Raw genomic sequence first — 12,758 nt, forward strand, 5'->3', positions numbered from 1 at the left:
GCACTTTATCTGTGCTTATTGGGTCTCGCCCAAGCATGCAGTCTGGAGTAGCCAAGGTTTTAAACCAGCAACCTTCTGCTCTACCACCTGAGTTACAGTCACCCTATGTAACAGCCAGTGTTGTTTTTGTTTTTTGAATAAAATTTTATGCCTGAAACTAAACTTGGAATGAATACAGAACCCATTAGTGGTTAGAACAGATGAAGAATGCTGCAAATGTAATATTTTAGCATTGTTGATTGAGTGGGTTAATGTTCCCATGTCCTGCTGGGCCCCCAATTTGGGCTCGTCAGTCGGGACAGTGGGGGCTGTTGACATGGGTCCTGGGTCTGCTTTCCTCACCTTGCGGTCTCAATCACCTCTTCACTGCAACAGCTAAATTCTGTTTGGTTGTGTACCTGTCTCAGTTTTGTCTTTTAGGTGCTGTTTGTTTATTGTGTGTTTGACACAAATCTGTTTGGTCTATCAACGACTTTTGTCTTTCTCTCTCTCTCTTTTTGTCCCTTTACTTTTTCAATTCCTCCTTCTTGTCTTTATGTTATTATCTTCTCCTGTCTTTCACCAGCTCTGACAAAAAAAAAGAATGTATCCTTATTTTTCTCAAATAATTATTCCTTTAATCAGCTACAGAGAATTTTTAATCAAGTACATAAGGTAACATCATAAATACAGCAACAGGATTATATCAGTGTATTAAACCATCAGTCAAAGGAGGGGCTTTATTTATGTGGGAGAGATGCATTAAAAGCAATATACTGTAACTGGAAGCCCCCAGCTGTAACCGAAGCATCAGAGAGGAACTTCAGTGTCATCACGTTCCCTGGAAAACATCACAAACAAATGTTTTGTATTGCTTTAAATCCAAATGTTTCTTTGTGTTCTTTTGATGTGAAAATGTGAGGGCTCTCACCTGTGCTGATTATATCATCTGGCAAATAATCACCACAGAACCTGGAAATAGATTTTATAAAGTCAGACACTTTCTTGCATTGTTTTTCTTGTAATTAAAAGATTTGGCATTTGAGGCTGTGAAAATGTTACCTTGGGTTCTTAAAACATTTAACTGACATTTTTCCTAAATTCGGACATCTTCTGTGCTAAATAACTACCCAGCTAGTTTTTCTCACCTCCCAGCAAAGCCCGATACGTCATCGTAGCTGTCGTAAACCTCCAAGTAATCTGCCAGACACTCTGTATCATCCTCTACATCAAACTCCATGAAGTGGAGGCGGATCTTCTGGCCCAGGCGGACTCGGATGTGCCAGTAGCAGATCTGTTCATCTTCATACTCCTCAGGGAACCCAGGAGACTGGATGATCTTCTGCTGCTCTGTCAGGACCCCGCCACACTCCTTGGCTATAAGAAGTGACATGAGTGGATCAAGGTTTTCAGAAAATATAATATGAGAATATATTTATATAAAGGAAATAAAATTCAGCTATTACTCTAAATTTTTTATTTCTGTTTAATCAGTCTGAGAACCAGCAGCTATAAACACCCCCAACCTTCACCATAATAGATTACTGTCTTTTTTTTTTTTTTTTTTTGCATGAACCTTTAGAGTGCTAGCTGACTATAACTGGGACTAAACTATTAAACACTCCATGTTTGCTAGTTACAAAGTTACACTTTGCTTTCTGAAGTAATGCATAACATTAATCACATTATATTTTTCAGCATGCAGTATTTAGTACATGTATGTGTACACGTACTTAATTCAGTAATTACATTACAGTCACAAATGTCCTTACTCGCATCACAATGGTTCTTCAGTTATCTTAACCCTGGGTGGACTGAAATAAAATTCAAACAAATCAGCCTTTTTCTTCCTGCACTTTGGCTACAATCAAATGATTTCAGTTCATTTTCAGTAGAAGGAAAATAGTGGAGTAGTCTACAACTGTTGTGTAGGTAAGAAGCGATGTGTAATACTTTATTATACTCATTACTGTCACGGCTGCCGAGGCGAGCCGTGTGGAGTTGGAAAAAGGACCCAGAGCAAGCAGTGTATGAAAAGATTAGTGGAGTTTATTTACAAGGTGTCAGTGGCAGGAACAGAAAACGAATAATGAGACAAACTAACGGAAACTTAAACTGGGAAAACTAAAGAGCAACTAGAAATCCACAGGACACGGGGAGAAAGGCAGAGAGACGCAGACTGACGGAGGATACAAAAACGCAGAGACACACAGATGAATGCAGAAAAGCGCGGCCTTACATGGAGTAATACAGACGAACCGGCAACAGGCAGGAGAACACACAGGGCTTAAATACACACACCAGTAATCAGGGGATAAGAGACAGGAGGGCAACACAGCTGGGAGAAATCAGAGCTGACGGGACAGGGGAAATGTAAACTGAACACACTCACATCAGACATGAACCTTCAGAATAAAACAGGAAATTAACAGACAGAGAACCAGACAGGACACTGAACTTGACAGGCAGACTCATGAGCAGACACAATAACACCATGGACAGACAGAGGGAACACAGAGAAGTGGGAGCAGGCAGGCAAAGAACAGAAACCTAACAAATGGCAAAATAACAACAGAATACACACTCGGAATGAACAAAAGCATAAGGAAACACAAAACACTGAGTCCTCAGACTCAGGACCATGACAATTACTTTTTTGAGAATTTACTCAAACATGGTTACAGTTAGTTTAATACTTTAAGTCAACATCTTTCACAGCTCACCGAGCTCAGCTGAATGTTCCACTGGTAAAAACTGTTCTTTGGTGGTATTCTTGTGCTGGGCACTACAGAACATAACCTCAATATAGCAATTCTGTATCACTTTAATAGCAAGGCAAGCATCTGTTATCGTAGGGTACACCAGCACTGAAGAAGGCTGGTAGGAGCTCTTGCAGTACATTGATATATGGTGGCTTTTGAAATTAAAATCAATGTTCGCTGCATATTTCCCTTCTATACTTTATTTTACACCTGTAAAAAGCAGCACATGACTATTCTAGAATATACTCATGCAATATATGATTTTACCTACTTTAAAAAAACGGATTTGACTTTACAAAAAGGTAACTGGGTAATATAACCCAATGGGGAGGAAGAATGTAGTGTCAACAATTTATTCTTTTAGTCTGTTGCTGGGACTGTGCCTCAGCATATGAAACATTTAAGTTTGGGATGTCCCTTTCATGTGAGCTCTGAATAAATTCAAAACAGAGAAAAGGAATCCTGTTGTTGAGCAAGACAAAAATCAAACACACATGTTGAGACGGTGACAATCACTGCTTTGAGCGACACAAAATTAAAGTCTTACAGAATCTTTCGTTTTTTGTTCAGATTTGCAACAGTAAGCTAACATCTATCAAAGGGTACAGTTTAGCCAAAATGTCTGATCCAGACATGGTGAGAGGGATTCCACAGCTGGCTGACCTGGTGATCTAAACTGCCAAATTTTGGGATGAGAGAACTATAACCAGTTTCATAAACTGGTTTAAATGAAATTAATATTTTCTAAAAGAAACATTAAATTCCATCAGTATGTTATTATTCTGCATATTAGTGTGTGTATTGTCATATACATTATATAAGACAACATGTTCTTAGCTAGGAGTAAGAGAGCAAGAGACAGTCCTGCAACAGTTTGTTTTCTACTAAAGTGCCACTTAAGTGTTGCTTCTTTCTAAGGTTGTCTCAATTCCAATTCTTCATTGCGTATTTAGTGGTGACTTGAACAAAATTTCACCAAGGATACAAATTTTGATGTGTGTGTATATACACACACATACACAGGCATCATGACCACCAAGAGGTGAAATGAATGACGCTAATTATCCCTTGATCGTGACACCTGTAAGTAGGTGAGATATATTATGGAGCAACTGAACATTTCCTCAAATATGGAGGTTGATCAAGCCTTGAAAGCAGCTAATTCCTACAGTTTTCCTACGTTTCTGGGTTAGTTACAACCCCTTTGCCTGCATAAAAGCAGTGTTAGAACACACTATGGTACCAAACCCTTGTATCAGTTGAACAGTACTCCACTGCAGAAAGTAGTGTGTTGCTACAAAAATGGCAAGAAAAAAGGCAATTAAAAATTGAAAAGAGGCAGGCCATCATGACACTTAAAAAGGTCTTTTCTATAGAGAAATTTCAAAGAAAGTCAAGGTGTCAGTGAGTACAGTTTCCTTCACCATCAAAAGGCACTCAGAAACAAACTGTGACAGGAAGAGGTCTGACAGACCCAAAGACACCACTGAATCAGAGGACAAGTTTCTGAGAGTTAACAGCTTACATGATTGGCGGGCTCACAGGACAACAGCTTCAAGCACAGCTTAATAGTGGTCGTAGTAAGCAAGTCTCAGTTTCAGCTGTGAAGAGAAGACTTTGAGCTGCAGGTTTGACAGGACGAGTTGCAGCAAGAAAGCCATTACTAAGACGTAAGGCAAAGAGGCTTGCCCGGGCCATGAAACACCATCATTGGACTACTGCAGACTGGAAGAAGGTATTATGGACTGATGGATCAAAATTTGAAATCTTCATTTCATCATGCAGGATCTCTGTACCCCGTGAAGTAGGCGAAAGGATGGTTCCACAGTGTGCGGCGTCAACTGTCGAACATGGAGGAGGAACTGTGATGGTCTGGGACTGTTTTGCTGGATTGAGGGTCGGTGAACTTACAGATTGAGAGAAAGACTCAACCAAAACGGCTACTACAGCATTCTGCATTGGCATGCTCTCTGATATGCGTTTAGTTGGTCAGGGGTTCATCCTACAGCAAGATAATGACCCAAAACATAAGTCCAAGCCAGAACTACCTCAGGAAAAAAGAACAAGAGGGTAAGCTTGAAAACATGCTTAAACAAACAGTCACCGCAGTCTCCAGACTTAAACCTCATCGAGCTGGTTTGGGATTAACTGGACAGAAGGGTGAAAGCAAAGCAACCTACAAGTGCCACATTTATGGGAACTTCTGTTAGAGATACCGGAAAAACTTTATGAAGAATATTTGATGTCTATTGTAGAAAGAATGCCACGGGTGTGTTCAGCTGTTACATCTGCCAAAGGTGGCTACTTTGATGAGTCAAAAGTTTTAGTGTGCAAATTTATTTGGTTTTTTGGGTTTTTCCGATTGCTTATTTGTACTATCCTTTTATTTCAGAGTACAATGAGACATTAAACTGGAGAGAAACTAAACTTTCAATAGAAAATGATGCAGCATTATTCAGGGTCAACATTGAGCTGTTAGAGCTCATAAGCCAGAATGTGTTTTAGTTATCTGTTATTCATCAGCTCCACTGGCATCCACCAGGTTTATTCATTTTCTGACCATGACTGAAATTATGGTTGTGAGTCAAGACAAAAAATGGTCCCACTATGGTCTCATCTGCACTAGTTGCCTTTATGGTCCTCCATGGTTGACACAAAACTGTGCTAAATCTGAGGCACCTCAAGATGACAGCATTAAAGATAAACAGTGGTAAAGCTGTAAAGGTTTTAATCTGTACTGACTCACTAAATAAACAATATGCAGAGCACTGACCAGACTCTATCCATGAATGTGCAGCTGTGTTTTTAAGCACCAAGTATTGTGCTGTAGTGATACAAACCCTGTTCCATGTTTTGAGGTTACTGGAACATGGTGCAAGTTTTACCAGTATCCAAATGGATGAGTTTAAGTAAAATTATAAACTGTGCAGTTGTTATGAAGGTTAAAATTAGCTATTGATGATAAAACTGGTTTTGGTTAAAGGCTGTAAAAATGTTTATTTCTACTGTAAACTTTTTCTATTTTAACAGGAGTCTGTCTCACTTCTGGAGCCAACCTCAAGTGATCTCCAGAGGAATTGTTTTTGGCACATTTGTATCTTTTTGGCAGCTCTGCTGCTGCTTCATAACCTGGTGATAATTCTATGCGGGACTGAGAGCCACCCTTTCTAATTATACATAGTCATTTGATTAATGAATGATGTTAAAATATTAAACAGTGCACAACAGAAAGGGAACGTCATACTCACAGTTTGGGTTGTAGCAGTAAACATCCCATTTCTCACTTTTGTTCAGCCTGTATCCGTAGTCAATTATGCCAACCTTCCCAAAACCACAGTTGGATCCGGATTTAACGATTGGGTAGCCAACGCGTCCTTTGTCAAACCATCCAGCAGCGCAGACATGAAAGCCTGAACATGAGAAGAAATATGTTTTTTTCCCCAACTATCCCCCATGAGCTGTTGATAATACTGACACAAAGAAACTACTGTATGCTACAAAGTATGAGAAGTCTTTTAACTCTGCTAAGAACCAGAGAACAGCTGGTCAAAACCTGTTGGGGACCAAGATTTGGCTGTTTTTCCTATGTGTGCGCACACAGAGGAATTTAAGTTAGAGTCACAATCAGCAGCCCCCCCAGAGCAGGCCAGATAAAACATGGCCTCCTGGGTAGACTCCTGTGGAGAAACTCAGCTGTAATAGCTGACAGTAAGGCTGATTGTAAGGCCAGAGGCAGAGTCCATTTCTGTGCTGTGGGAACAGTGACACTACCCACCAAAGAAGTTGCTAACAGACTTTTACAATATACAGGGAGTGTTTAAAATTAGGCGAGATGGGAGATGGGATTAAGGCAACAGGCACCCATAGAAACACTCATGGAAAGAATTGTTTCACTCACTTCTTCCTTTTGACCTTTACCATGTCAGCACATGCACCACTTTTCCTACAAGTTAAAAGCATTCCAGGCGGTTAAGATGTTACATCAGGATGTTTGATGGACTACACATTAAGGAAGCACCTGCATGTGTTTTGAGTGAATCACTTCTGATGAATTACAGTCCACACACACTTTCTTTCTCTGGAAGGAACTCCGTGTGTGTGTTGTGTTTGCGGATGAACTGCTGCAGACCTATTTGACGAGCTGCCTCCAGTTGTTCGTAAGTGGCCAGCGTCCCTCCCTCATACTTGCAGACAGCCTTGGCCTCTTTATACGTCAACTGGTATCTTCCTTTGCGTGATTCCCGGTGGTAAACTCCAGCTGCTTGTTCTGTCAAAGACAGAGAACAGAAAAGGAAGTCTAAGCCTTGGGATTCTCTGCATACAGAGATAAAGACTAGGTCATCTACATAGCATAGTCATTTTGTGCCTGAGGCATGTTTAAAAGGACCCAGTGGTTACAGCCAATTTGGACACCATGTTTTTATTGTGAGAGAGAATGAAAAAGACTGTGTGATTCTTTCTCTCTTTCTTTTTCAAATTGGAAATTGGAAGGCCACCAACAATTTCGTCCTATCAACAGGGAGTCTTCTGCTGATCCTGTGCTTTTACGCATGCTTGACTGCAAAACTTGGCAGAAAACATTCTAAATTAGCCAACAGTTGATATTTTGATCTTTTTAATGAATGTAATGTTTTGTGCATATATTTATCAGTATGTTCTGTAACAATGACTGACTTAAAAGTTCATATAAACATGTAACCAAGTAACAAATATTGTATGAATTCTTTTTCTTCAGTCTTGCTTCTGTATGAAGGACTGAAACTGCCTAAATCAAAACTAAGTAAAGTTGGAAACATAGGAAATAAATGAGTATTTAAATGAATAGAATTTTATGATTTTATTTTATGAAGATATACAGACAATAAATGGCATACAAATTCATCATTCATTTATCTATCATTTATTATATTGAATCTATTTAATGTATTTAAATTTTTTTAATTCATTAATCTATATTTTCTTTCCAAACAAATGTTCAGGTATACACACACACACACACACACACACACACACACACATATATATATATGTATGTATATTAAAACAGCAGTTTGTTTGATTAGCATTATTGCAGACTCCTCAAAACTCCTCAGTAACATTATTAATGTCACAATAATGGAAAGCAATCACATTCCCAGATTAGCAGAAACAGTATTGAACTTTCTTGTGATCTGGACATTTTGGAAAGCCCAGAGATGAAGTCATTTCCTCCTGTTTACTGGCCTCCTGCAGCACTCCTGCCAGGTCATAAACGTGCAGTTTGGCACAAGGGAAGCAGCTGGACTACTGTATAGCCTATTAATCCTCCTGACAACAAGCCTTTATGTGAAAATAACCTCTGCTGTGGATTAACACAGGAGAAAACTTTCTAATAATCACAGGTAGCTGGAGGTTGAACTAGTTTTTATGAATAACCAAAAACTGACTTCGCAGCTCTAAGGGGATGCAGTTATTCTTATCTGAACTGGATAACAGTTTCTGAAAAAACATTTCAATATAGCTACCACAGCACGAAAAAAAGGAATCTTTCGGTCTTACCTAGCCAAATTGAATTATGAAAAATTCCGTTACTGTAGCTCCATGCCTCCACCTCCTTTAGCACAAACCCGAGTAACCAAAGAAGAGCCAAGACACGCATCCTGCAGCCCTCAGTGCACAGCTGTTCTCTCCAGATGTTTCCAGTAGTTCTCTCCTATGCCCCTCTGCTGCTTCTGGCTTTATATACCAAACGCTGACTGCTGGTGCCTCCCAGGAGAGGTGGGAGGTATCAAGTAGTCTGGTGTGAGATAATTAACTGCAGCCAGTGACTACTTTTACAGTATCCAGCACAAATAAGGATAAATGCTGGAGTTAGTACTGTTTGTCTGTTCACTACAACAGACGTTTGTGCTGTCAGAAAAAGACCTTCTTAAAAATAAAGCAAGTCAATTCAGAGGTTTTGTAAAGGGTTAGACTTTGTGGAAATGTGTTTAACAACAGAGGAGCGTGTAAAGTTATATTTACACACTGCATAATAAAAAGTCAGAGAGCACTTGAACCATCTTACCTTTGATTTTTGATGTGGGTTGATTATTTTGGTTTGCAGTCACCTTTGTTATATCATTTTGTTCTAAACAAGTTTGTGTGTCAGTAAGGACTGTTTACATGAATTTTTAATCCACAAAGACCAGATTTGTGTTCCTTTTATTTTTTGAGCAGTATATTTAATGATTTAAACAAAACAGTTGTTGAGTTTTAAAAGTCATTTATAAATAAAATACTGTACATTACTGTATATAAGAATTCATTATGAGAAAGACTTACACTGCCTTAGAAAACATGTAGGAGTCATTCAAACTGATAACACTTTTAACATTGTTGCTTTAATTTTTATTAATGTGGCTGTCATGCTCCATTATACTGTATATTTCTCTGTGAGTGTCATCAGCATTAGCTACGTGTTTGTATTCTCATTGAACAGTGAACTAAATAACTAATTATAAAGTTTTAAATTATAAAGATGAGAGTTTCGTGAAAAGTTGTGTGCTGTGTTTTTAGATTTTAGCCCAACTCTCACGTACAGGATCAATTCCAACACTTAGTGCCAAAAACTAGAGTTCCTCTAATGACCGCTGAAGGCTGGTTCAAAATTGAGTCAGTCTCCACTGAACTCTGTGTTTGTGTGTGTTGTGTTTGTGAGAGAAATACACAACTTTACAGCATGTTGAATTCAAGAACAAAAAAAATCTGTTTGGATCTTTAACGCTAATTTCCTCCTATAAGACAACTGCACAGTGGGGGATAACTACATACGTATATAACTTAAACATTTGTGTTGTGGCAAGGCTTAATGTTAAGGTTGTGACTACTTGACTGGTAGGTGTCCCAGCCTGCAAAAACATGTAGCCACTGTGACATTAGACATTGTTTTAGGACACATTGGGCTCACATTGTGGAGCTTCAGTATTACTGCACTGGCCACAAGTACTTTATTTTGTTTTTTTAACAAAAAGTGGCCAATGGATTCAATGAAATCAGCACTCAGAGTTAAATATAGTGCTTAATTTAAGTATAATACTATGTTTAACAGTAGCACAAACCTACTGTGAAAGTTTCCAAAACATTTGTGAGTGTAACCCTTATTAAAGAAACACCAGTACCCAGGAGGTATCCATTAAATATATGCACAAATTGCAAACAATAAAAAATAAGACAGACTTGTTTTATTTATTTAATTATTTTACCCTGAAGATACTTTACTAAAGCGGAGAGTCCACAATGAAGATGATTCACAGCTGCATGGTGACCAAGTCCGCAGCAAGTCAAAGACGTGATGGAGCAGCACAACACGAAGTGGTCAAGTCCCGAGGTAAACTGTTTTTTCGAAAAGTGCGCAGTTGAGATACAACTGACAATTTAAAGTAAAGCATATGGTTGGTTGACTGATGACAGGGTAGTAAAAACGTTTATGGGTTACCTAGGCAACTGGAGCCTGTAATATTTACTAGTAACTGACGGTCAAAGTAATTGATGACGTATGAATCACTTCCTGGTTATCTGGACTAATTTTCAGAAAATTCTGAGTAAAACCACAGCTCTGTTTCTTTCTGTTGCTATGAAATGGTAAAAGTATACTTTACATTCGATGCACGTTAAAATAACTCATATACCTGTGATGCACTGATGATGAATTGCTGATGAGGCCATTCACCAGTTTTTCAAAGCGATCAGGACCCATCATATTTTAGTTAGTTTTCTGAGTGTAGCAAAACCTGCTTTTTTTCCCCCTAAAATGCTGTGTCAAGAACCAGTGGGTGGTGTCACGGGCTTGCGTGATGGTGCCTCTATCTTTTATATTCACTCATTCAACATAGAAAAAGGATTTCTTGTTCTGTTTCTCTGCAGTCCTGTCAGGAAAGTTGCTCAATAGCACATGCCACAGAGGGGAGTTTGATGTAACAGCATACAGTCCTGTGTGGGGGTTTCCAGATGTTCGTTTTGCACAGCTTCAGTCAATGGGCACTGAAGTAAAATTGGAATTGTGTTTTCACAGCAATTTAGGAATAATTCTTATACATTTCTTTAGAGCCACATCAAGGACAGCCAAGAAGTTTTAGAAACCTAGAGCATTTTGAGGATTTGAATATTTGCCTAGTAACATTTATTATTTTGACTACTATTAAAGCATAAAGCTGTAATAGTAGGCCTAATATATTTGATTTCACTTTCAGTTCTATTTTATATACATATCACCAAATCACTGCAACAGTGGTGCTTTATATTAATGGTAAAAGGACAGGTTTTTACATAGTGCTTTAAACAACATCCCTACTTCACCCACATGCACAGAAGCACTTCTTATACACCCTAGTGCTTTCTATATAACATTGACACTCCAGTTAACACATCAGAGATCAACTTGGGGTCAGCTGCCACCACCCCAGATGGCTGCCCCTCCCTAAACCTGCAGGAGATTTCTTTCTGTTAAAAGGGAGTTTTTTCTTCCCCCTGTCACCAAGCGCTTGCTAATAGGAGAGTATCAGATTGTTGGGGTTTTCTTTGTATTACTCTAGGGTCTTTACTTTGTAATAATAATAATTATTGTAGGCTTAAAACCTACCAACCAGAACACGCACAATCTCGTCTGATCTCGGAAGCCAAGCTGGCTTTGAGAAGGCTTTGATGCGAGACCACCTGGGAATACTAGCTGCTGTAAACTTGGGGTGGCTGTAGCTCAGGAGGTAGACAAGGTCATCTACTAATTGGAAGGTTGGTAGTTTGATTCCTGGCTGCTCCGGTCTGCGCGCCAAAGTATCCTTGACTGAGATACTGAACCACAAGTTGCTCTCCAATACTTTCATGACTGTGCAGATGTTAGACAGAAAGCACTTGGGTGTAAAATTACAGTCTGTCACAATCTGTTGAGGCTGGCGGAGAAAGGACAAAACACACACTGTTAAAGACAGACAAAAATAATAATAACAAATGATTAAAGGTGAAGTGACATATAAACACATATAGAGTGAAAAGAGGTCAGTGAAAAAGAAAAAGTGCATGTAAATGCATAACTAAGGAGGTTTTACAGTCCTGACTTTGAGCTTTACAAAAAAGGAAAGTTACAAATACACGATGAAACCAAATACCTGCATGCTGGCTGTGGGACCTTCTTACCACAATAAATGCCCCGAGAGACATTTTTCCTCTCTTTGATACTCACCAGCTTGAATACAGTGGAGTGAAATCCTAATGGTCCACTCTGAATGGCATTGTCAGTTCTCAATCAAATGATACACATCTTTGTAAACCACAATGCATAAATCATTTTAGGATATCCAACAGCAAAACAGTTCCTTACTTTATGACGGCAATACCTGCTTAGCAGTGTACTGGTCTTTTACCTTTTTAGTCATCTATGGAAGTAGATGCCCGCCCTATGGAAGACATCCTGCATCGTCCCGGTCCCCAAAAAGAACCGGCCCAATGAGCTGAATGACTTCCGACCGGTGGCACTGACGTCACATCTTATGAAGACTCTAGAGCGGCTCTTCCTCAACTTCCTCCGACCACAGGTACAACATGCCCAGGACCCACTACAGTTTGCATACAAGGCGGGTGTCGGAGTGGAGGATGCCATCCTGTACCTCCTACACAGAGCCCACTCACACCTGGATGGGGGAAAAGGCACGGTCAGGATACTGTTTCTTGACTTTTCCAGTGCCTTTAATACAATCCGGCCCTGTATGCTTCAGGAAAAACTGAACAGGATGGAGGTGGACCCCTGCCTGGTGGCTTGGATCTCCGACTACCTCACCGACAGACCACAGTACGTCAGGCTGAAGGACATCACGTCTGACACAGTGGTCAGCAGCACAGGAGCACCACAGGGAACTGTGCTGTCCCCTCTTCTCTTCACCCTGTACACCTCTGACTTCTGCTACAACTCTGAATTATGCCATATTCAGAAGTTTGCAGATGACACAGCCATCATGGGGTGTATCTGGGATGATCAGGAAGAGGAGTACAGAAGTCTGGTGAGGA

General features: G+C 39.6%; 1 protein-coding gene across 1 annotated transcript; it reads right to left on the bottom strand.

The window, feature by feature from the left end:
* Window positions 1–575: 575 nt before the first annotated feature.
* On the bottom strand, window positions 576–8,444 carry tnfaip6 (tumor necrosis factor, alpha-induced protein 6). The gene is made up of 6 exons (XM_004569804.3): window positions 8,280–8,444; window positions 6,871–7,008; window positions 5,990–6,151; window positions 1,128–1,356; window positions 911–951; window positions 576–820 (listed from the first exon to the last, which is right to left on the bottom strand). Exons 1-6 carry the CDS (start codon window positions 8,377–8,379, stop codon window positions 720–722), a joined length of 771 nt encoding a protein of 256 aa, XP_004569861.1. The 5' UTR covers window positions 8,380–8,444; the 3' UTR covers window positions 576–719.
* Between the last annotated feature and the right edge of the window lie 4,314 nt (window positions 8,445–12,758).

The sequence above is a fragment of the Maylandia zebra genome, linkage group LG16 (assembly GCF_041146795.1).
Source record: "Maylandia zebra isolate NMK-2024a linkage group LG16, Mzebra_GT3a, whole genome shotgun sequence".
NCBI classification, from domain to species: domain Eukaryota; kingdom Metazoa; phylum Chordata; class Actinopteri; order Cichliformes; family Cichlidae; genus Maylandia; species Maylandia zebra.

Coding starts and splice junctions, on each gene's coding strand:
- tnfaip6 (XM_004569804.3), bottom strand. CDS start 8,379: ATGCGTGTCTTGGCTCTTCTTTGGTTACTCGGGTTTGTGCTAAAGGAG. Junction 7,009..8,279: donor TCATAATTCAATTTGGCTAG/GTAAGACCGAAA, acceptor TGTCTTTGACAG/AACAAGCAGCTGGAGTTTAC. Junction 952..1,127: donor GTATCGGGCTTTGCTGGGAG/GTGAGAAAAACT, acceptor ATCTATTTCCAG/GTTCTGTGGTGATTATTTGC.